This window comes from Clinocottus analis, unplaced genomic scaffold, assembly GCF_023055335.1.
Source record: "Clinocottus analis isolate CAN_PGR_092001 unplaced genomic scaffold, fCliAna1.0.p SCAF_12, whole genome shotgun sequence".
In the NCBI taxonomy this organism is placed as follows: domain Eukaryota; kingdom Metazoa; phylum Chordata; class Actinopteri; order Perciformes; family Cottidae; genus Clinocottus; species Clinocottus analis.
In genome coordinates, this window is record NW_027175843.1 from 13464977 (window position 1) to 13489877 (window position 24901).

The 24901-nt window shown below is 40.7% G+C and overlaps 1 protein-coding gene across 2 annotated transcripts; it reads right to left on the minus strand.

Annotated features, from left to right (window-relative positions):
• Window positions 1-23: 23 nt before the first annotated feature.
• Window positions 24-22710, minus strand: vwc2l (von Willebrand factor C domain containing 2 like). 2 transcript variants are annotated; one of them, XM_068573078.1, is made up of 5 exons: window positions 22226-22710; window positions 20681-21208; window positions 16300-16398; window positions 10721-10850; window positions 24-5303 (listed from the first exon to the last, which is right to left on the minus strand). In XM_068573078.1, exons 2-5 carry the CDS (start codon window positions 21080-21082, stop codon window positions 5152-5154), a joined length of 783 nt encoding a protein of 260 aa, XP_068429179.1. In that variant the 5' UTR covers window positions 21083-21208; window positions 22226-22710; the 3' UTR covers window positions 24-5151. The 2 variants fall into 2 exon arrangements, with proteins under 2 accessions (XP_068429179.1, XP_068429180.1); XM_068573079.1 differs by lacking the exon at window positions 16300-16398.
• Between the last annotated feature and the right edge of the window lie 2191 nt (window positions 22711-24901).

The window sequence follows — 24901 nt, forward strand, 5'->3', positions numbered from 1 at the left end:
CAAATAACTATATAATAGTTCTATTAACATTGACAGAAAAATCTATATATATTTTACACGAATACTTTCTGTTCGTGCAGGTCAGTGATGTCACTTGCGCTACATTGTTCTCTGCGTTGAGGAATGTCAGAATCAGACATGTTAATCTTATCTTTATTATACACAGATGTTCCAGAGAATGTATGGTCATGAAGAAACCCTGTATGCTGCACAGTTCAAACCATTGTTTGCACTCAGTATCCTTGGTCTGTCCTGGGTTTTCCGGCCGTTTGACATGAGTTCAGATCCCCTGAATTACCTTAATGGACTCCTTTTGAACACAAAGGGCAGCTATTTATCTGAGCTCCATCCAGAGTCCTTAATATATTTCGAAAGGTGAGCCTGGTCACACGGCGAAGGAAACAAATTGCAGCCGCTTTATTCTTATCTGATTCTTTCCGTCATCAACCAAAGCTGTTGCCCTTAGGTGTAGGTTGAAAAGTGGTACTGGTAAATTGCTCCTTCTTCACCATGACACTCCAGGACTTTGCCTGCATCACCACCGGGCCTTCACCAACCCATCTCTTGAATGAAACGCAATTTTATCTGTGCGTAACACATTGGTTGTGTGATTTTTAGAGTGGCATTGCGTTCCATAATCTGGTTCGGTTTACCAGGAAAAGATAATTACCTAATTAAGAATGCCTGTCCCCGAGAAAAAAAATCAATTCTGAGAAAAGTGGATAGAATACGAAAAACAAAGCAATTAATTGTTTCCTCACAGTACTGGCACTTTGTGTGGGGGTGGGGGTGTTTTCTCTCCCACACCACCGCTGGCCTGAAGCTATGTGTGCTTTAACAGTCCTTCTGCTGGCCATCTCCCAATATGCCATTTTCAAAGGGATTAGTCAGGGATGCACCTAATTGCTATTGATTGCTATGTGCTGCATAAAATTGCTTCCCTTTTCTTGTCCACGGCGGGAGGCGGGAGAAGGCAATTAGTAGTGCGGACGAGATAGAAGCCCAGACGGACTCGTAATGAAATAGAATGGAGGAATGAACCTGTGAGTCATGTCCTTGAACTCGCTGCGCATCACAAAACCATTACGGACTGGTATATGCTCATTTTCTCTCAACCGGCCCCAGGAACATGTTGTATTATCTTTTTTTTATTATTGGTAAATGTTCTGCTCGTAGGAAGATTACCTGGAGTTTTGCTTTATTCTAGCTCAGCTGTACAGTTTTATAACATGTATTGTTTATTGTACTATATAAAAGAAGGGGATAAATTAAAGGAGATCTGCCCAGCAGCATCCTTAAGGGTTCAATGGAATTATTTCAACTTTTCATTAGTTTTTAATGGTGTTTTTTTTTCTTCTTGCCACCTGTTCTTCTTTCTTGCCAAGTGTTCTTGTGTTGGGATACATCAGCATAATTCAGAGTAGAAAATATAACACACAAAAATAAATCCACACTCAATTTTGCTGAACACTTATTTTCAAGTCTATTTAACAAAATAGATTTTGTCTCAATCAATAAGACACATTTTTTTCCATTTCTTATGCCTTTTTTTTCTTTACTCCACCTCAGATTTCAGAATACACATTAAACCTTTGAAAATATTTACATATGAACAACATGGGGAACACCAATGTTTCTTTAAACTTTAAAAAAATGTTGACCTTGTTTATTGTACAGCGTAGAGTGAACCTGTGCGAGCATATGGTCATATACAATCATCATAGAATCTTAATTTTAAACATACATTTCAAATTTGTTATAGAAATGACACGATCCTGTGAGTATTTCATGACAGACCCATGGTGCCCCAAAAACTAATACAATTGATTGTATAATAACAGTGTTTCTCTCTTCGTATTCTGTGTTGGTTTTCAGGCACACTTTATCTAACAGTTTTGTTGCTGGAAAAAAAAAAAAAAAGAACTAACTTAAGGGACAGAAAAAGCATTGTCTACAGCTACAGTAAGTCAGTGTCTCATGGTAGGAACAAATGGTTTTACTTTTTAGAAAATGCTAATGTACAAGCCTGCAGTTTGAATGATTTGAGGACAGATGGGGGTCATTTGAACAGACGTTTACAGACCGACAAAAAGACTCAAGTTTCTTGGCAGAAAAGGAACAAAGACGGCCTGTGCTGCCGGTCTGTCCTTGAAACTGCAGCTTCAAGCATTTGCAAGAAGAAATGTAATCCCCTCTAGTTTGCGCAGATAGTTTTTTTTTTTTCTCCAAAATGCCTTTTTATATTGTGTTTTGAAATGCAGTCTATTATTAAATGGCACACGCAGGAATCTACTGAATGCTAATCCATGTGGATCCGATTTCATCAGGTTTAGTAATTGTGTCGTAGTTCCCATGACTGTTTAAAGAGTCAACCTACTTACATTGCACTCAGAGGAACAAATGCATCGGTACACTCTTGCTGTGTTCCTGCATCGCCGTTGCATGGTGTTCTCCAGACTACCTGCTCTGAATATATGATTTGCTTTTTTATTTTATTTCATAGCCCTCATTTTTTCCCCTTTTTTTTTTTTTACCTAGTAGCATGGAACACAACTCTGCGGGTCAATTAAGCCGGATCTTGGTCTGAATGGTTTGACTTTATGTTAACAACCACTTCACCCTCTGCACTCCTAACTTCACACCTAGATGATGGCAGCAGCTTGTAGCTGGCAAATTAAGGAGATGAACAGCCATGGCACCCCAGAATGCAATAAACCTCAGAAGCATGGAAGGAAATCGGATCCAGGCAATCAAACTCCAAAACAAGTTGCCATGTAACATTGTTATTTAGACCAAGATGCCTGGATACCTCCATCAGGAATTGTCTTCTCTGACCTTGTGTTTTAACTGTCTGTGTCCTTGCGCTTGTACTGGAAATACTCACAATTCATCCAGCTGGCTGGAAGAATAAAACAATAACTATTTTTGGGTACTACATAACAATAAACTATTTCACAGAGTGTGAAAATATCGCTTCAAGCAGTCTGGTCTGTTCATACTGTATGAAGCCAAAGGCCTGCTTTGTGACTCTTATCTCCAACAGTAGCAATAAGGCCTCAGTGGTGATAGCGATGCCTCTGAGCCCGAGCATGCTCACTTCAGTCTTTGCTACCCAGTTATTCCAATATATTTTTAGATACGTGTAAAGGCTGGATAATTCTTTTGCATCAAAACTAATTAGGATAAAGGTGCTTTTTCATTCATCCTAAAATATCTTGAGCACTGAGACTGATTGATAAACCGTAGGTGTCAATTTAGTTTTTATGAGACTGCAGACCTCAAGCCAGATAGATGAGGACTGTCTTTTCACATTAAGAGACACTAAATCACTCCATGTTAATGATGAAAATGACCCCAGTGCCATTGTTGCACCTAGGATTGAACTCCACCCACACTCTTTTTTAAATTCTGTGAGTCCTCCATCAACCGTGTGCTGCAGCTTTAGAATATGCAGCAGACTTTGCAGACTATGAAATTCATCCAAAAATTAGTTTTAGTGCCTTTTTAAGGTAATATACCTCTTTATTCATTGCTCTTTATCCTATGTTCATTTCTGTCTCATTACAGAGAGCTGGGAGCTGCTATTAAGCAGCCCATCCATCACCTCCCAGGAATAGGGTCTAAAAGGTTAACAGGAACGGATTTTCTGGAAATGGAAAAAATTGTAGTGATGAATGGCATGAGCCTACTGGAATTCACCTTTTGCATTAAAGACCAGTATTTATCATCTAAAAAATATTGTGTTTTGGGCCCTGGGTGGGTGCTTTTTCTTTCAGACTGAACCACTTGAGGTCCACCCGTTTCCTGGGAAATATCAAGGCAATATATTTGCCTGTCTTTATGTTGTAGTACTGGACGTATAGCCACACAACATTGCAAGAGCTTTTCTATCATATTAGAAGGGGGGGGGGGGGGGGGCTTCAAATCTATTACACAATCTGAAATAATGTGGCTGCTTTGTAACATAGAACGCCTTATGGGTTTAAGTGCTTCACTGGGTGCAGACCAACTTACTGTGGCTATGAGATTGTGGATGAATGGCGTGCTTGTGCATGCTCTCATGTACAATGTGCAAGTGAATGCTGCTTAAAAGCATTTAGACAGACTCAGATTCCCTCCTTTTGTCTGTTGGTTCTTGTGGAGTGTGCCCAGTATGCAGGCTGCAGCAGCGCCAAGCACCCAGCTGGATGATTTATCACAGAATACTCCTTGATTAGGGGAAATTAAAGCAGGCTGCTCTTGGCTCGCTAATTGCTTTGATAACAAGTTCAAGCAGTTAGTTAGCAGGAATATTTTGGAGGATATGGACCTCTGAGAGAAAACAATAACGACAATTAGACCGGAAGAGGCTGCCCGAAGTTGTGGTTTTGATGTAGTGTTGCAGACATTTACATCTGCTCTTCTCATAGTTGCCCGCCACCACATTTCCTGCTTTTTCTAATTCGACAGTTCCAACTTCCTGTGCTGAGACGAGACTCAAAACCACTGAATGTTGAGCAATACAATCTGCATTTTGGGTTCATTTCTTCCAGCTGTTAATAAAATGAACAGTAGCATCATCTAAGCGTTAGAGGTGGTTTCCTGCCATAGTGATCAAAAGTCTTATGAAGACACAAATATGTATGTGGGATGTGCATCTTGTAAACAAGCTCTGAGAGTGAAGTGTTGACACTCGAGCACACCTTTGCAGTGCTTTCACAGGTGTCAATCCTCGTCTGCCAAAAAAAAAAAAAGAAAAAGCGCTGTTAAGTGTGCTTACAGTTTGTTTTTCCTGCTGTTGGAATATTACAACACCCGCATGACTGTGAGACAACAAGCAGATGGCACACATACAGAAGTCAGCATGAGCAATCCAACATTGCCAATGGTTAGGAAAGTGTTCAAGGAGCATATAAACTTTTTTTTTTGTTGTGTGAGAGCAGCAAGTCAACTTCTGAAAATATAGGACAATTAAAACTGGAGGGTGGGAACAGTCTGGTGACGAGTTCCGCCTTCTTCTCAGTGGCTAAATTTGTGTTTGTGAGCGCATCTCTTCGAAGCGACGCTGCCTCAGGTTCCTTAGGAATTGTGCTCCTGCCCTGTCAATCATACAAAATGGTGCAGTAGGCAGTGCCATGCCTGAGCTTTTCCACCGTCCCCTGTGGAGTCTCTCTATGACAACGTCTGGCCGTTGAGGCACTCCCTCCGCAAGCACTGCGCCGGCTTCCACCAGTCTCCGTTGTGGCAGCGGCAGATGGTGCAGTCGTCCACCTTTACTTCAATTCCGGCTGGGATGATCGTCGTCCCAGCAAAGCAATTTGGACCTGCCGCGTGGGATGGGGGAGACAGACAGGAAAGAAGGAATGAGAACGACAAGAAACGGATGTGGCTCCCCTGGGGGCTTCTCTTTTCGGAGGGGTGGAGTGATGCAGAGAGCTGCAGGGAGTTAGGGGAGTCGGTGCAGACGTACAGATCTTTTCACGGGCATGCACCGATGGGCTTGTTTTTGCAACACTAAAGCGCTTTTGTTAGTCTCCCCTTCTCCCTCGACATGGAGCGCTTTGCATCCTAATGCGCTGCAAGCAGAGAAGCTGCCAGGCGCTGGCTTGGCAGTACAGAGAGGCTGGAGTACAGAGAGCGGCAGTAGGGAGGATGGTGTTAATCACTTCAGTCTGCATGAAAAGGCCACAGAACTCTTTAGCAATTCCTTACATGATTTCTCTTCACACACCCACACCCACACACACCCTGCGCAATAAAGGACTCAGATTAATTTTGACATCTGATTTATCCTGAAAACACTAGGATTTACTTGCGCGGAAATCCCTTTTTGTTGATCTTCAATTGTAAAGCCCGTTTGATTGAACACCTCATCCCCATGTATTTGATAACCTCAGTCGATAGGGAGACAGATTAATCCCGGTGCATTTTTAGGATCTGTTTTTGTGGAGGCTGAAAACATTATTAGCTCTCTTGGAATGCAACACATTTGTTGTTAGTATATAAATACCGCATGAAATAATTCAATGGGGTTTGTTTCTCCCTGCCTTGGGGTGCTTTGAGGTGGCGCACATCTTTCTCTACTTCTTGAGAAAGCTCTGCCAGAAGGTGCCAGGAATTCTTCCCAAATGTAATCATCTCGATGAAGCAATCAGCAGATCAATTGGTGTGACGGTGACTTTGCTCTCAGTGTTCAGTGCCATAAAACTTGCGAGATTCAAGACTCTACGAGTAGTCATAAAAACTCATATGTGTCATAACTCTTGAAGACACAGTAGCTTTTACATCTCATTTTCATGGACATCTCGCTGTCCCAAAGCATTTCATTTAGTCCAGGGAAGCTTAACATGCGGGGCCAGCTGCATGCACATCTGTACTATTACTCAACTCGTGGACAGAATAGGCCTTTTTTTGGGAAGACATGCTGATATATCACAGAAGGAAAGGCATGGGTGTATGAATTATAATTGATGGCTGTATTCCATTTATCTGCTTTGATTTCTTGGTCATGCTATTGTGCATGCTGGTTCACCGTCATGGCTGACTGGAATAGATCCATTGCCAATGTCATTAACATCTGTTCTTTTTCTACTCGTCAACATATCTGCTGTGACACTAGTGATCGTGTTCTTGAATATTAAAAGTTACACTAACTCAAAGCAAGAGTAGTCTTTTTTTGTATATTTTATATATATATATCTATGTATATGTATATATATATATGTATATATATGTGTGTGTGTATGTATATGTATATATATGTATATGTGTGTGTGTGTATATATAAATATGTGTGTGTATATATACATATGTGTGTATATATATACATATGTGTGTATATATTTACACATGTGTGTATATATACATGTGTGTGTGTATATATACATGTATGTGTGTATATATACATGCATGTGTGTATATATACATATATGTGTGTGTGTGTGTGTGTGTGTGTGTATATATACATATATGTGTGTGTGTATATGTATATATGTATGTGTATATGTATATATGATTTTTACATAACCTTTAATTGAATAAAAGTATCTATACCACCATTCAAGATATTAAAAAAAGTAAGTATTCTATTTTAAACCTTAGTTGAGTAAAAGTATGCAAGTATAATCAGCAAGATTTCAAGTAAAAGTATTCATTGTGCAGTACGATGTTCTGATAATTTTACTGCTGTAGATGTTTACAGTTAAAACAAGTTGTTAATTTTGACCCTTTAAATACCATTGAGTAATCAACTGCAATCAGCTTTTAGATCATATGTTTGTAGTGCCGCTGTCCTGTAAGAACCACATATCTCCAAAAAGTTAACTTTTTATTAGCTCAGTAGAAAAGCCCTGTTTCTCAGGTATGTGACAATGCACTTTCCAGCTATTGTTGTGTTTTTTTTAGTGTTTATGAGGAGAAATAGCTCCACCCACAAAAGAACACTTCATCCTTCAGTTCATCAATAAAAAATAAAAATGATCAATCAACAAATGTGGAGGTGCATGTTTTTCACTGGACAGGAAGGGTATGGAAATGCGTAATCTGAAATGTAAAATGTAGTAACTAAATGTAGTAACTCAAGCTGTCAGCGAAATGAAGTGCAGTGAAAACAGAACTCATTCTATTTCTATGTATGTGCTCGTTTTGAACCTGATAAAAGCCCTCTGATCTGAGCTTATGGGAGACAGAATGCTTGCCAAGTCTTAACTCTCATTGATCTGCCTCTGGACAGCTGGCGCAGGTTACAGGACAAACTCAGTGGAGGTTGATGAGGGAAGAGAGGATGACTGGTTCTGGCTGCCAAGTGTGATTGTTTATTGCCAGATAGACTTGGAGCCACAAGGACACAGTGTCAGCTACCTGTTACCATTCGAAGGGCACGCTGTCACCCAGTCGAGCTTGTGATCGATTCATGGCCGATAAAATTTAGTGGAGTCAGAAAATGTTTGTCCTGTGTCAAAACTGTCCTTGCACGTCATACTTTCCCTGACTGCATCTTCAGATGTGAATGCATATAAGGGCTCATTGCAGTCTATTTGGCTCAAATATGATTATCAGATAACCAGATAACGAATGCTTTTGTACAAACTCATCTGCCAAAAACCTTTAATTCACAAAACATTGCAAGCTGTCCGTAGAATATGTCAGTCTGAGTATGTGACTGAACTGTAGCCAGCTGTATAGCACGGCTATTGTATGATATGTCTGTTAAAAATTCATGATGGCAGTCTTCAGACGGATGAGTAGATGGCTTAATCCCATCAAAGTGAGAAAACGCTGGCCATTTTCTCATTATAATTTCTTCATGAAAATTGTATAATTACACGTATATCTCCTGATAGATTTACAGTATATAATTCATGACAAAGATAACAGCTGAATCAGTCTGACTCAATGAAGAAGGATCTGGGAGATAAGCACCCTGACTGGCCTCACTATTCTATTGTGCTGCCTTGCTCTCGCCGTTGCTGTTTCCAACGTCTCCAAGAGGCAGACGATACAAAACAAAAACAAAAAATCATCTTAATACTATAAAGCACTGACAATAGGCATCCACATGCTCAAAAGTCATCTCCACATCAAGGCTGTGACATGAATTCATAACACTTCTGCCCTTGATAAATGGGCCACCTCGCTTCACTTCTGATTGCCAAAAGCTTTTCTTTCACACCAAGGAGTGGGTTCATGAAGATCCTTCCCCGGTGCGAAGTTCTGATGCAGTGTGGGGAACCATTTCAGAACTTCCTACGCAGCTGTTTTTGTCTGCAGATGCAAAAGCCCTTTCAAGCTCAAAGCACTGCTGTGCTGTTAGCACGGCTGTATAGAAGACATGGTTCAAGGCAGGGTTGGTAATGTCCTCTCAAATATTTTTTGGTTATATTTGTTAAAATTCTTATTACATCCGGACAGCAATGAATAAATCAAAAGCTCTGACAAAGGACTGTAATAAGCCTGATTAATCATTTCACGGCCTACCTGTAAGCACTTATTGCACATCACCGGGTCCTTCCTGAGCTGGTTGACGGCTGTGAGTACTAACAATGGCCATGTTCGTTGTTTCTCTTTCATAATGCTCATTTATGGGTTGTGGCTTTTGAGGAAGAGTTGAAGGGACGAGCTGTCAGTGTTGCTTTTTTCTCTCACAGATTTAGTGACTGTTGGAGTGCTGCTCGAGATTTATATTTGAAAAAAAAGTTGGCAACACTGGGCTGGATTTTCAATCGGATCTTTTTTTGTTATCTAGCAAACTCTTGTGAATTTCCCAACATTACCAACCCTAGCTTAAAAAATTGAAAAAAAAATTAAAAAAAATTGGATGTTTTTTTTTTTTATATATACATCCGATTGGCAGACAACACACTCGCCACACCAAACTACGAACCGTTGCTATTCATGTCCGTGTCTTTTGTTCCGTTGTGAGAAAACGCCTTGACATTTTGAAAGGGTTACACTCATTTCACGTAATGATTTGAAACCAAAACACTTGCAGCAGGTGAAGACAACAAGTGCATGACTGTCATCCCCTGATTGCGCGTCAAGCCGGAGCACATAAGTAGATGTCTTCCTTTCACAGCCCCCTGTCCCTTGGCCAAAAAAATGCGAGCTAAACAGCATTCTTCATTGTCCTCTCCCCACAGCCCTCAGCTCCCATAGAGATTTAACTGGCTGCCAGAGCCTGACCATGCACCCTCGGGGAGCCTGGAAACGGCAGGCCTACCCTGAAATGCCAAGTGTGTCACTGTGTCCTGTCAGCCTGAATTAGCTCTCCTCTAGCAGCCACTGCCGCCTTGTTAGTGTGTGTGTGTTTTGGAATAAAAGAAAGAAAACAGGGAGGTTCAAGAAGAAATGAGAGAAAGGGTGAAAGAAAATGGGGGGAGTTGTTGTGAAATTGCCATTTAGCACAAACAAAGTTTCTCTGATATGTTTATAGGTCAACCGCTGCTTGAAAGAAAACTATTTATATATTCCAGGACATTTATTTTGGTCTCTTTCAACACAAATACTCTTGAACAATGTATGTATTTTGCCATGGCACTAAACACAAGGAAAAGACTGAATGAAATAATAAAGCATATAGTGGCCTTGAGAGTGCATCTTTTACTGTTGATCAGGGTTTCAGAAAAACTTTCTTTGCCAGGTCTTTCAGCTCTCAAATGACCGGAAGCTTACATGTAAGCCAACTGAAACAAAATGAGACTGCAACATGGTGTTGTGACTGCATTTAATATTACCCACAGGCACTCTTTGCTGTTGAGCATTCCAGCCCCCGATCACATTGCAGTCGAACAGTTACTGTACTTTAGTCATAAAGCTCCATCTGTCCCTCAGGATTGGTGCTGGCAAAAAGAAATCTCTCAGTCCGCCTTGTAAATAGCCAGTGAACCATTGGAATCCTATAATTCTAATTTAGGGATTGACTGTGTGTGACAAGGGCGTCGGGGCACTGGGAGATAAAAGGCTCTCAGAGGACCCATTAGTCCCTCCTACCATGCCTTTAATCAATGGGCTAATGTTTACTCTGCTTAGTGTGTCATTTATAATTAAAACTACTGCTCATTATTGTCCAACGGGCCCAAAGTAATAATTTGAATTCATGAAACATCAATTACATCCTCATCCTCTAAAGGCGCGGCCCTCAAATGGCGATACCGCCGATCAACTTGCCGTCATCGGTTTAATGAAAACGTAAGGACTTCTGAGGAGTTAAAGTTGTATTCCAGAGGCAGGGACGAGTGTTTACCGTTTTTACAGATGGGGCAGCATTGCTCCGGCTCGTACACAGGGTTGACACACTCCGGGACGGCGCAGTCGGACACCACACAGTGTACCTCATTATTTGGTTCGCAGCGGCACCATTCACAGGGTGACGGCTGTGGAGGAAGAGCAGAGGAGGAAGGAAGAGACATCTGGGTTAGGTGATTCAGTAGGTTTCACTTGGTGTGCTGGTCAGTAGAATTAGCAGTCTCATCCAGTCTCATCCTGTGCTGATATTTCCCAATTAAAAAATAGTCCCATTATATGCATCTCATACTGTCTTCATAAGCAAAGAGACAAGTTAATAAATTATTCACAAAGCCAGTTTTATTGGGCTTCTTGTATCTTAACAAACAGAGCCTGTAGCTGACTTTGAATAAAATCACCAGAAATAACTAACAAGCGAGTCTACAAAGTAGTGTTGATGATATTCAGTATTTTGCTGCATTCGGCTGCGGCCTGCCTAAGGAAACAGTTCAGAGGCTTATCTCTCCACCTCTGCAACATGTAAATCAGTGCTATGCAGCTCTCTGTGCTGCTGCCACTCACTTGACTCTATCTCCACAAAGTCTCCTGACCGGAAAATGAACTGTAATGCAATTACATGGAGTGGAAAAATACAAACTGTTTCCAAATCACGAAAGGTCAACTGTTCATCATATTAGATTTCTCTTCTGCTCATCACACAGTCTTTTGAGGGCATCTCTGCTCTGGGTCTGCGCTATATCGGCAACTCAGCACTGCACTAAGCTGAGAGGGTACATATGTTTCATATTTGATAACCCTTACGCAGCTCACATTTGATAGACTGTGTGATTTAGAGCAGCAGCTGAAACCAAACAAATAGTTCTGACAAGTCATAATAAACTAGTTTACAGTCCACAAATGTCCCTAACTGCTGCTGTTAATATTTAAATGCATGTAAATTCATATTTTTTAGGTTGTTGTAGAGATTATACAAACAAGATACACCACGTGAATTAGCGAGCTTGTTAATTAGTGGGACAAAGCTATAGCTGCATCGCCTTCAATATTTATGCTAGGCTTGGCTAGTAGTATGTAGCCTTCAGCTACATATTTTGTGCCAAGAAATTGGTATGAAAATATAGTATATAGTAAAGTATTGTCTTTCTCTCGGCAGTAAAACAAATATGTTTGTGGCCCAGAATAAGATCATTCATCCTTTATATGCTGGATGTTTTGCTGTGAAATTCATGTTTCTATTGTATTTAGTTTTTGGGTCATTATGCCATCACCTATCCCAAACTGCATTTGTTTCAGACACTTTTCCAGACAGACATATTTCCACCAACTTCAATTGAGTTTGAGCAACAACAGCAACAACAACCATTCCACAGTTCACTTTTGTGTCAATACGTGAATAAATGAAATGGATGTGGTAATAATAATATTCTTTAATGTGATTTTTATCAGCCACTTTAGCCAGGATGCATTAAGTTGCATCACGTGGGAAGTGGCCAGACTTTTTTTTTTTTACTTTTATTTTTAGTTGAATTAAACATTAAAAAACAACATTAAAATGTGCTTTTTTTTCATGAAGAGCATGTATAAAACTGATTTCAGACAACTTTTCAGTGGTATTGAAAGTTATCTTATGATGTTTACATAGTGCAGGAAAACATTAAAGAAAATATCTGACTCATTCCAAGGAAATGACTTGAGTGCAGCTGCAGCGCCTGCATTTATGTATGGAAATGTCTGTAACTCGCTCATGTCCTGGTATAAAAAAAACATAGTTCTGTACCTCTGCTTTAAATTATTCACACTCTTAGTGATGTTAATGATGTTAGATTTCATCTGCCTATCCATTGTGCCTGTTGTATATTTTAAAGCTTCCACTCCCTGGTGTTCAACATGCCTTTCCTTTTTCTAGTGGAGCTGCAAGGAAATAATGAAAGCTTTTAAGAAATACACAGAAAGATGGGACCTGAGCACAACTCGACTCTCCTCTCATTAGAAATTCCTGTCAGAAATTCCTCTCATATCTTATCCACACAAGTATCAGTGCGGTCATGTAAATAAACCAGAAATGTTTCTCTTCAGCAGAGTTAAACATCCTTGCAGTTATCTTCCCTACCTGCCAGATTGAGCGCTGATACATAAATGTACCAATCACACAGCAAGATGCTGTCTCATATGTATGGAAGATGGACCACGTTTTGCCAACCTGACAGACTTAATCTGTGGTGGCTGGCGAGGTGGGACTCAGGGTCAGCAGTCAGCAGCGGAGCATATGCTGCGTCTGACACATGCAATCTCGCTTCAAGGTGTCATGGCTGCATTTCAGGGTTCTGTTTCTACGTGATTCCCGAACAGGAATATTTGTCTTTGCTGCGGCACCCGTAGGAATCTATCACGCTCACTTAGTTTTGTTGTGCATGAGCCTTCTGGGTTTTGTAAAGATGAGATACCTTAATCGTGCAGGGCAACATATAAAATCAATAACAGCTTACCTTAAGTCAGTCAAGATTATGTTAGGTAGTAATAAATGTGTCTCGTCAGGGAATTGAAGCAACAGCGGTTTGCACTAATAAGCTTTATACTGTGTGTTTACAAGTCTTTAAATTGAGGTGCAATCCCACTTTGGTGTTTACATGCATATTAATATTCCTTTCATGATGTTGTAGCCGGGGAAACTAAAACCAGTATGCAGCAGAATCCTTGCAGACAGAAACAAAACAAATGGGATCTTAAATGCTGAAAGAGCTCAGTGTGGACAGAAGAAGAGTGGCTGGATATCGAGGAGTCAGACAGACTAATATTGATGCAGACTTTCAGAGTCCTGGATATTGTTATAATGACAACAGGATATGAATAACTGAGTTTCTCATGTCCCATGAAAATTTCATATCCTTTATGTGACCGGGATGAAACTTAAAAACAGCATCCTAGTGTCCATGGAAACTTGGCCTTCATAACAAAAGCTGCTATGAACAGCATCAACACAAACACATGCATCTAATAGTTATTACTTCTTTCCTAATGAAAGCAACAGACTAACAACACAACATTCCTCTCCTCAGCAGAGCCTTTACTGAGCAGTGAATTACATCTTAGGTTTGGAATATCTGATTATGGGTAAAAGCACAATCAGGAATTCACTCGAGGACCAAGACAATTAGTTAAGTGGATGTAAGGGTCCAGCTTACACCAATTCTGATGAATATTTGATCAGCTGCCAAACATACAAGATGATTTCTCTAAAGCATAACAATGGAAACAATTAGACACAGTTATATTTAAGTCTGCATCTGGCACAGATACAGTTTCTCTTTTCCTCCCATAAGGCATGTTACTGTCTTTAGAGGATAGAGGAGTCGATTAGACATCATATAGTTGTTATTAAAGTACACGTTGGGGATGGATGACTGAATCTGCTAAAACCTTTACTCGTTTTTTTCTCGCAAATGCATTGTCTGGAATAAAAGCTGCTGGAAAAGTGTCGGGATGATTAGTAATCAAACGCAACATAAAGATTAACATATATTATTCATGTGGTTCGAGGCAATGCGATCAATATGAATGTAGTCCAGAAACAACAACACAAAGACTTAAATTCATTGTGTATGGTTCACATTCATTTCATTATTTTAAGACTGAAAGGTACGTCAGTATGTCGAGAGCAGCTGGCTTCTTGACGTATTGATTGCTTTCTGCAAGAATTGCCAAAGAAACTAGCATAGTGAAGCATATTGCAATATTTTTGATTCATTTTTTGTTACGTTTACTGTGAGGCAGCACACTTCATACAATAAAGAAGCAAGCATTTCTATTGTAATGATGTCTTTGCTTATGCCAAATGAATAAAGACAATAACCATTAGTGATACATTGAAATGTGCTATTTTGGTTTTTAGCTCATTTTAGCACTCAGATCTTTTATATAAATAAAAGACCTATGTAAAGGCAAAATACCAAGTCTTGCAAAATCCTACTTCAGAAAAACACACAATTATAAGCAGCAAATTGTATCGTATCAAAAAGTTAAACCTTTGTGAAATGGCTAATGTTCACAACTGAATACTGTTTGGTAGCTTCATCTATCTAAATGCATAAAAACTGATTGAATGTTAATACAATCTGGATCTGGAAGGATCCCAAGAAGTGTATAATGTTTTGATTTGCATTTCGAAGATTGACCGTTGTTGCATGTCGGTATAAGGACCGGCCTCTTTCCCAAAAGCGAAGGTCAGTGTCAAGTTCACCACAATACAACAGAAATAAAATAATTAATACATATTTTTAACTATTATGTTTAAAATGTATGTTATAAATATGTGACCAATTTCATTTGAAAGAGAAATCTACTCTATGGGCCTATGACACATTGCAGATTCCTTCAATGTATTCAGCTGTGCCTGGTGCTTTCAGTGCATCCTTTTGTGTTTGGTCTACCGTGAAGAGGATCAGTCATGCCTTAGCCCAGACTCACAAAAGAAAATAGAGCACCAGCACTGAACTAAGACGTGCTGCCAGATGTTTTGGGGAGGAAAAGTCTCCTGTTGTCCCTGTCTTATTGGCTGGGGATTAGAGTGAATCAGCTGTCACGCTTTTCATACCCAGTCCGAGACAAATGGAGACGGGGTTGGGAAGCGATGACTAGTTAACCTTTCGTGGGGCAAATGATAAGTAAAACACTTTGAAGCTGGACAACAAGGTCACAAGAAGTCTCACCCATGAGGGTACTTAGGGGTGATTGGAATGGGTCGACAGTCAAACCGCTGTTGTCCAAGTAGAGAGAGAGAGAGAGAGAGAGAGAGAGAGAGAGAGAGAGAGAGAGAGAGAGAGAGAGAGAGAGAGAGAGAGAGAGAGAGAGAGAGAGAGAGAGTACAAGGGAGTTTGAACTAGGAATTTTTCCTAATTAAGGCCTATTTAGACAATTATTTTTACAGCTTGCATGGCTGTTTTGTCTTATAGGTGTCAGTCCTGAAAAGCAGAGTCACTAATTAATGTTCTGTGTGATGTGTAGGCAGCTGTGTGTGTGTGTGTGTGTGTGTGTGTGTGTGTGTGTGTGTGTGTGTGTGTGCATGCGTGCGTGCACGTGTGTGTGTGTGTTCATGCTTTCAAAATGCACTGTTGTGATTGTCCGCACGTTTCTGTAATCACGGTACACCAAGTTCTCCAAAGACTTTGTCGTATTAAGAGAACAATTAAATGTCACGAGAAACAGACAAATGACAAAGTGAAAATGAAATTGCTTCAATATTTAAGCCACACTCAATAGTAGGCCTTAACTGCGCTGCGCTGGATAGATTAGTACCTGTCTCTTGGGGATTTAAAGAAAGATGAGTAGACACAAAGTGTTAATCCTGCAAGTTGTAGCAGTGATATTACTTGTAAATGAATCAATTAACAATAATTGTCTCTAAATGAGAGATAATTAAAGATAGTCTGATGGTTGAAATCTACTGCGTGCACCTTTGTTACCGAACATTTATTTTTGAACTCTGCATCCCTTCCCTACGGGGATCGCAGGAAGCACGGGATTGTTCACATTTGAGTTCACATCCCAGCCCTAGCCTGATGATCTGGGATCTGAACTCACCCTATAGCTCCCGGTTCTTGATTGCAGCTGCGCTGAGGCCAGAGGGATGCCGGCAGCCATGCTGGGCAGACTGGTGCCTTCCTCATCTGATGGGGAACCCTGTCGGTGAAACACCTACTAAGGTTGAGTGGCATGACTCTCTCACAGGGCAACATCGCAAAAAAAGTAGAAAATTCACCCACTGCTACTGAATCTACACTTACAAAAAACTACACCGTTAATTATTACCTGGATACATACGCAAAGTATTTAAAACATACATTCCAAATGTAGAGCATATTGGATCAAACAGCTATTTGTTATGTAAAGATATAGTTGAGTTCTGGAGTTCAGTCACTCTTCATCCGTGTGTTGCAATCAGAGGTTCTCCGGGCGCCGTGTATGCAGCCGGGCCGTACTATAGATTTAATTGGCAGGTTGCTGATGCATGAGTTATGCCGGCATTCGATTCAACAAATGACAGGCTGACATTGCACTGCAGTCAGCTACTTTGTGTTGAATGAATGCCCAATCCCACTTGCATGACAATGGCTGCTTACTCTACTTGCATGAGACTTAATAACTGACATATTGCATGATGAGATTTCCAGCAAAAAAGGATAGACAAATTCCAGCGTTGGATAAAGCCAAGCTAGTTCTTTATCCCAGAAGCTCCAAACTGGCCGTATGTGCTGTGTCTGTGCGTTTCTCCTCCATCATCTGCTCCTAAATATAAATGCATACGTCTGCACAATGTAGCACGAGCACCGGGAAGGAAATGCCAATGAGGCCGACAGCAAAGGTTAACCTGTCGGCATCTTTAAACGGGGCCCTGTATATCAGTTACTGACAGCTTTTGATTTCCTTGAACACTGCAGGGTTCCGTAGCTGTCCACACTGAGGAGACACAACCCGCACACAGGATTTGGACTAAGATTGTAGACTTACTTGTGTGGTCTTTCATAGGAGATGCAGATCTTCACAGATGTCCTCTGTCCTTAGTTTTGTTATGTAACTATCACTGAACTGCTCAATAGGAACAAAGGGATGAATGTCTTCTCCTTTGAGTATTAAGAATGTCCTTCCTCTCTGGGCCCTCCAGTCAAGGTTAGCATGCGGGTGAGCTGCACTATTGATGGACTTGATCTCACATCAAACTGCAAGGATTATGCACTCACAGTGGCCCTTACTAAATCTATGGGCTCGCATCCCAATGCAGGACCGAGCTTGACGCTGTCTGATGTGCAAACACGCCAATCAGTACATATTAAGTTCATAGGTATTTAATGCGCTGATCCCACTCAGCCCTTATTAACAGCAACGCCTTAGTATGCCACTGTCAAGCTGATGTACCAATGCATAATGTATACGGCCACATCTAACAATTATTTTCACCATCAATTAATGTATAATTCCTTTTGATATATAAAGAAAATAATTCATTTGAAATAGCACTACTACTACCGTACGACTACTACTACTACTACTACTACTACTACTACTACTACTACTACTACTACTACTACTATTGATATTATGAAACACAAAAAAAACAGAAATTACAATATTTTAATTGTTGCTCATCCATTTTTGTGATGTTTGACGAATTATTTAATCAACAAATTATTTCAGCATGAGCATAGTGGCCCCTGAGGCAAACAAATCATACTTCATTCATTCAGCTGAAGGTACAAGAGGCTGACACATGAAAAGCAACTGAAATGGTTGTATATTAATACAGATAAATTGGAGCAGAATAATTAATACTGATGCTTATCTGCATTTTATTTGGCTTAATTCACTGTGTCCCCCTGGCCTGCTTTTTCTCAGTGAGAAGACAGCTAATACTCAGAGGTGTGACATGTCCTTACATCTCCCAGCAGAGGTTTTCTTTTACTTTCCGTTGAAGTCATTAGGTAAAGTGAAACAAGCCTCCTACAGATCACAGACTGTTCGGCTGAAACCTTGTAAGCAGGTAAACAGCGACGAGGTTTTCAATAATAAAAAAAAGCCATTGGGGTAATTGTCCATTCGCTGAGAATGAAATTCATATGCAAGTCTTCTGCACAAGTGATTTAAGTTTGTTATCAGGTGTTTGCCTTCAACACAGGCAGCACAGGGTCATGTTCCTCTAATATAGTATAGTAGTCTTCATATTAACCATGTTTAACCATAATTAGTATCTTTCCCTAACTTTAAATCTAAACTAATCAATATATTTTTTAAGAATAATAGCTCAAATGACTATGTAAAGTGACACAATAATCCCAGACTCTGCATCAGTGCGATGGGATATCTTATGGATATGTATATTCACCTCTGTTTTAGGGTCTGCAACTTAGACATTTTTGATTTGCTGACATTGTTCTCATCAACCTCATCTCTAGAGGTTTACTGCAACAACAAAAAAAACCTCTGTTAAATTCAATGACTGCTTCTCGTACAACACCAGAGAGCCAAGTGAACAACTAGCGGGTGAACCGAGTGAAGCATTTAGCAGCTGAAGAGCCAAATATTTCCCGAGGTGTTGGTAGAGACCAAAAACTGAGCAAAAAGAGAAGTTGCTTCTGAATTCATCAATCAGATGGCTGGATATATGAATGCTAATGTGGCTCTGTTTACGAGCACATTCGCCATAAGACTTTACAAGGTGATAATATGTCGAGTTTACACCTTGCTCTGCTGCCTCAAAGTGGCCAATAAATTAGAAGCAATTAAAACTGCGTATGTTTTCTTTCAAAGCATTTTCAAGCATGTTAGTTTGAAATAGCTGAAATGTGTCAGTCATATTTTTACGAGGCTGAAAAACAGTTCATATGTATGCTCTCACATCTCAGAAGAAGGCTTAAATGAGGTAACAAGCTCAGACTTTTGGTTGTGTGGGTATTGAACAACTTTGAATATATGCAATCTGCATAAATTTGCCAATAATTGCTGATACATTTTATGGACATGTATGAAAAATAGGTTTTCTCATCAGATGTTACATTGTATATGTTCATTTGTTACCTAATGTATTTATATTTGCACATTGTTTGAGCTATTGTATATCTACAGCAGTTAGCAATGCTGTTGAATATTGATAATCTTCCACAATGCTAGTTAATGTAAAAATAATTGCAAAAGATTTCATTTAGTTCTGGAGTGCTTCTCATTTTGAGCTGGCTGCATGAAATAGATGATTGAAAAGTGACTTATGAGGATAAATCTTCTCTGCATGGAGGAATGCCCCCATTTGTCACAGTTGGTTTACACATCCAATTTTTAAAACTCATAAATCTTGGTGGATGTTTGTGAAAAATAATGTGTCCACAGAAATCAGTTTCTGGATAGATCTTAGATAAGACAACGTTTAGTTTTTTTAAAAATCAGGAAGATATTGGCCATCATTCTACCAGTTTGCTTACTTGTCTCAAATGTTGAGATAATTAGATTTAGTTTTTTTCCTCTCATGAACTGTAAATCCAGAAAAAAGATTTTTTTAATGTGAGATGGGAAAAACACCCTCCAGTGTAACTTCAGTAAGGAGTACTTCCAATTGAAATCCTCACAGTAGATTTGGCTGTGACAACTACAATGGACTTTCTACTCTTAACTAGTTGCTGGTATGTTTACACTGATATGACCAAATGCCTTACTTAACAAAAGAGCTTGTTTGGCAGCATTGCATCATATCATATTTCAATCAAATCTGAGGAATAGGAAAGTTTCAGCATTTAAACACAGACCTTAGTTGTCTTGCTATAATGTGTTATTTCTCATCAGGCACAAATGTCATGCTCGATAGCAACCAATGATACAACGGCTTAGAAACTTTGCAGGAGACACAGGGAAACTGAATCTGCCAGCAGTGACCCAGTGTCCAGAAATCCAAGCAATAAATATTCCTACAGCATCTGTTCGTTTAGTAATGCTGGGTGAATGTTCAGTTGATGGTGCAGGGAGGGAGAGATGACATCACTCTGGGAGACAGCCATCTTTGTGCCCTTTGCCAATAAACACATTTTCCCAATACTTTTACTGTCCGCCAAGCACTGTGCTCACACTCAGCCTCACTAACACAAACCTAACAACACAACACCACAGGTCAATGCTGCTGTTGTGCAGTATTTTGCCGTGTTTCAGCACTAAATATCATTGAAGCATACTGCTTTCAACAATTTGAAAGACCAAAAGCAGAGTGTGGGTGTTTGGTCAACTGCACTTAATATTCCTCCTCTCCATGAAAAATAAATAGACTTTGTTTCATGTTTGAAGTAATGGACAAGAACATGTACGTCTAGTTAGGGGTGTTCATGTAATTGTTTATGGCAATTATCAATCCAGACAAACGCCCATGTAAGTCAGATGGCCTGTGAACCAACTACTTCAGTGTTTCAAACGACTAGATCTCAGAACTTACCTTGAATTCTTCCAGTATTTTGTACGTTTTCCCCCGGTACTCGCAAAAGTTTTTCACCTCCTTGCACTCGGGGCAGCATCCGTTGTGCTCCACCTTGGTGCACTTGGGGTGCAGTTTCGGGCACTCGGGCTGGTCGCACACGGGTCCGTCCTCCGTGCACTCGCACGGACAGTTCGAGTGTCCCGGGTAGAAGCGCTCCCCGAGTTTGTAGACGAAGCCACTGTCATCCACACATCCTTTCCCCCGGTAGTCATCAAAGACGATGTTTTCACTGGCGGTCCGCTCCGCCTCGTCCGCGGTGTAATCCTCGGGGTACCCAACTAAGGCCGGAGACACGGCGCTCAGGGCCAGCAGGAGGACGAAGGCGGCCGAGAGGATAGGGCCCATCCTTCGCCGCGACATCGATATCCAAGTTCAACAAAAATGTGTGGACGTCATCCCTAGGCTCCCGGTATCCTCTCCAGATCGATCCTGCGCTTCATTATTGTCATCACCATCACCACCATCATCATTATTTGAGGAAATGGGCTGCAGTGGAAGAAAATAAGAGATGATATGATGGGGGATGATTTCAATGCTGTTGTATTGCACATCCTCATTAACCAGTGAACGTCACGTTTCGTGTAGTTCATTTGAACTCAGAAGCAGGTGTACATTTTCCACTGCTGCAAACAGTGGTATCATTCAAGTTTCTCTCTCTCTCTTTCTCTCTCTCTCCCTCTCTATTATTATTATTCTCTGTGTGCACAATCTAATAAGTGCACGTCCAACTAAAGACGAAAAGGTTACAACATCCACGATCTGAAATGGGTCGACTCTTCACAGTATTCTTCTCCATATTTCATTTAATTAAAAAAAACAACAACTATTTGCTATCTTTGCACAATTCCAAACTCCACGAGAGCAACCAGCAGAGACAACAGGTAGCTATATATGGCTCGATTTGCTTTGAATCCAATGGTTATCCAAATTACGATTTGAACTGTGGACTTTCAGTAACCTGCTCTAACTTAATCAGCGATGTAACATGCAAATGTCCCGAATCATGAATGCGCAATGATTTAACCCAAAATGCAGCACTCCATCGAAAGGCGAAAAACACAAAGCAGAATCCAGACAGTTAAAAAAAAACATAGCTGGAAATACATATTTCCCTCCGGCTTGGAATTGCTTGCTCGATAAATGCTTCCTGTCTTGACAGATCAATCGAAATGCCACCGACAACTAGAATGTAGACGATATTGGGCAAACTCACCACGTTGAAATACCTTGATATCCACTTAGTGTGAAGCCAGAGAGCCCAGCACACAGAGGGCTAGAGCAGATTAAAGATAATCGCCTAGCCTATCGGAAACTTCACTTTATCCACAGGGTAAAATCCCCAGGTTCCCCAAGACACTATAATCCTCCCTCACGGTCGTGATGATGGGTTTAAAAGCAATTAAACACCAGCCTTTTGGAGACGTGGTTCCCCCTTTCCAGTGGAAAGAAAACGACATCCACGTAAAAGTAGGTCTGCTTCATGATTATCCCCATCGGACTCACCTTTTTTTTTGGACAAATAGTACACGTCCAGGAGCATGTGATACGGCGGGAGAGACAGACCGAGAAAAACCGCTCGAAAAATCCTCTATTGCGTACCCTGAGAATCCGGAGTCAATGCATTATTTCCCAACGACGCAGGTGCATGTTAGAAAGCTGCAGGCTTGCCTTGTTGCATACGTCCAGTGGTTGCATGAACAATACACAATCCAGAAGGGTAGAAGTTAGAATATGAAAAATTAAACCAAACGAGGTCGAAGCCAGTCATTGTTTGCTATTTGGTTCTCGGCAGAGGTCGCGCTCATCGTCAGAAGGCGAGACCGAGGAGGGAGCGCTCCGACTTTCAGCACCTTGGAGAGCGACTGTCTCCTGCGTCCTGCACTGAGCAGAGCAGAGCGCCTCGTCCCCCCTCCGTCACCCACAGACACAGCAACGCTCACATCCAACGCTCCGAGGACGACTCCGGCTGCATCCCCGAACTGGTCGTGCAGGAGTTAAAGGCTACAAAAAACAAAAAACAAAAAAAAATCGAGTCAAACGACGAAATAGATGGTCAGTAGACATCGATGTTCCTAGATGAGCAGCTGGATGTAGATCTGTAAAATGTGTGGAGTGCCTTTTTTTTTTTTCGTCTGTAAACGGGTGCGCCTGAATGTGTGTGTGTGTGTGTGTGTGTGTGTGTGTGTGTGTGTGTGTGTGTGTGTGTGTGTGTGTGTGTGTGTGTGTGTGTGTACGTGCTCCTGTGCGTGCCATGTGTCTTCACACATGACCTGCAGCATGTTTCCCTGACTCACTCATTAGCTGCAGCACAAAAACCCATTTATATTCTGGGATGAGACAGCAAATAAAACCAGGGAGTGGGACTTGTCAGAGCAGCATCAACTTTTGTATGTTGGCTGGTAGGAAAACATACTCACATGTAACTGAGTGAGACTCAAAAGACATCCATAGGTATTTCCATGAGGAACCATCATATGTTCTCAACATTATGGCCTGCCGTGCTCAATATAACTATGTGTTAAGCATGGCCTTCTATTTTCTACCTGACTGAAATAGCTTTAAAAAAATCATATCCAGTTACAGAATCATACACAGATAATTACCCAAAACATTTTTGAAGCGCAGCGATAGCATATCCCCACGTTTGCATGTGATGCAAAATAAATGAGGGGCATTTCCTCCACTGATAACATGACCTGAGTTTAAACCCACCACCCCATGTTGATTGTCCTTATTAAATCTTCAATAATCACAGAGATCGAGCTAACAATTTACATAGAGACTTTAAACGATTTTGATTGTGCAAATAGGGTGGCACCACTGAACATGTCCTATATAGGAGGAGCATTATGCTCATTAATGCATGGGCATATCCTGGGCCTCTGAGTATGATTCTCAGCCGCAAAGCGAAAAGCCTGCTTTTTGGTAACATTTGTCAAGCAAATTCAGCATCAAGCTCAGACTTGATGACATTCAACCTCCACTAACACTCTATCTAAAGAGCAATGTGTTAGCGAGCTCCTGCCAGCTACACTACATTTATTATTTGTCCTCATCCTCGAGAATCTAAAGGTTAAAAAAAAAAGGAATCGTATGATTTCTGTTTTTAGACCTAATAATAAGTTATTCAGGTTGTGAGAGTGCAGCCATTGACAGGGGTCATGCAGGAGCTACTTATCTCCAAAAAATGGCAGGTTGTTGAAATGCAAACATTGGCATAGCTGTAATTACAACAAAACCTGTTGCATGCCGGGGTTGGTTAAACTCTCAGCAAAGTGTATAATTACTGTGTCGGATAAAACATTTAGCAAGCAAATGCAGGGCAAACTGAGGTTACTCTGCTAACTTTTCCCTGACTGAATGTGGAAGGCATATTGGAATTTCTATTTTCGTGTTTGCATTTCTCGTACGCTCCTCTAATCCTGAATTATTTTCTCTCATCATTTCAAATCTGTATTTCAATTCATCAAGTTGCATGTGTGGGCTGAATTCCCCTCCACACTCTAACAGGACTTGGTTTCCCGTTCAAATTATACCTCCTCCACAAACAGGTGTGTTTTTTGTCAGATTAGGAAACTGTTAATGACATCAAACAATCCCTCGTGGTTTGTGAATGCCTATCTTTCTCACGGCACGTCTTTCTTGCAGACTGTCTCAAAAATATGCACGTTTATCCGGGATAAAATACATGCATTTTTCATACTGAACTACACTGTGTGTTTAACATTGCAACACCACCAACCCTACCGACGTCCCTTCTCCAACTCTGTTCAGAAACGTCTTGGCTGTTGACCTGGTTACAAAGAAAAAACACATTACGAAACGCTTATGGTTCAAACAGCCTCTTATCTTCCTCCCTCTGCTCACACCACTCCCCCCAATTGTGGCAGAACAAGTGTATGTATCATTTATTCAAACTGACATTGCAAAAATATTGTATCCTAATGTGAGATATGTTGTATAAGACAGGCGGCCACCTACCCTAGCACGCCATGGTCCATTAGGCCTTCACTCTGACTCACAAAAAACATGGCGTGGATGAAATAGAACAACACCCGTACTGACAAATGTACTCGAGCAACCACTTCCATGATCAGACTACCTGTGTGTGTTACTGCTGGGTGCATGGTGAAGTCGTCTTGTTGTTGTTTTTTATGACATTTTCCATAGCACACTAAC

What these genes read in the sequence shown, in the direction of transcription:
- vwc2l (XM_068573078.1), bottom strand. Translation starts at nt 21,082, where the DNA reads ATGTCGCGGCGAAGGATGGGCCCTATCCTCTCGGCCGCCTTCGTCCTC. An exon ending in AAATACTGGAAGAATTCAAG is followed by an intron (nt 16,399 to 20,680) that starts GTAAGTTCTGAG and finishes TTTCACCGACAG; the next exon opens with GGTTCCCCATCAGATGAGGA. An exon ending in CAAGAACCGGGAGCTATAGG is followed by an intron (nt 10,851 to 16,299) that starts GTGAGTTCAGAT and finishes CTTCCTCCACAG; the next exon opens with CCGTCACCCTGTGAATGGTG.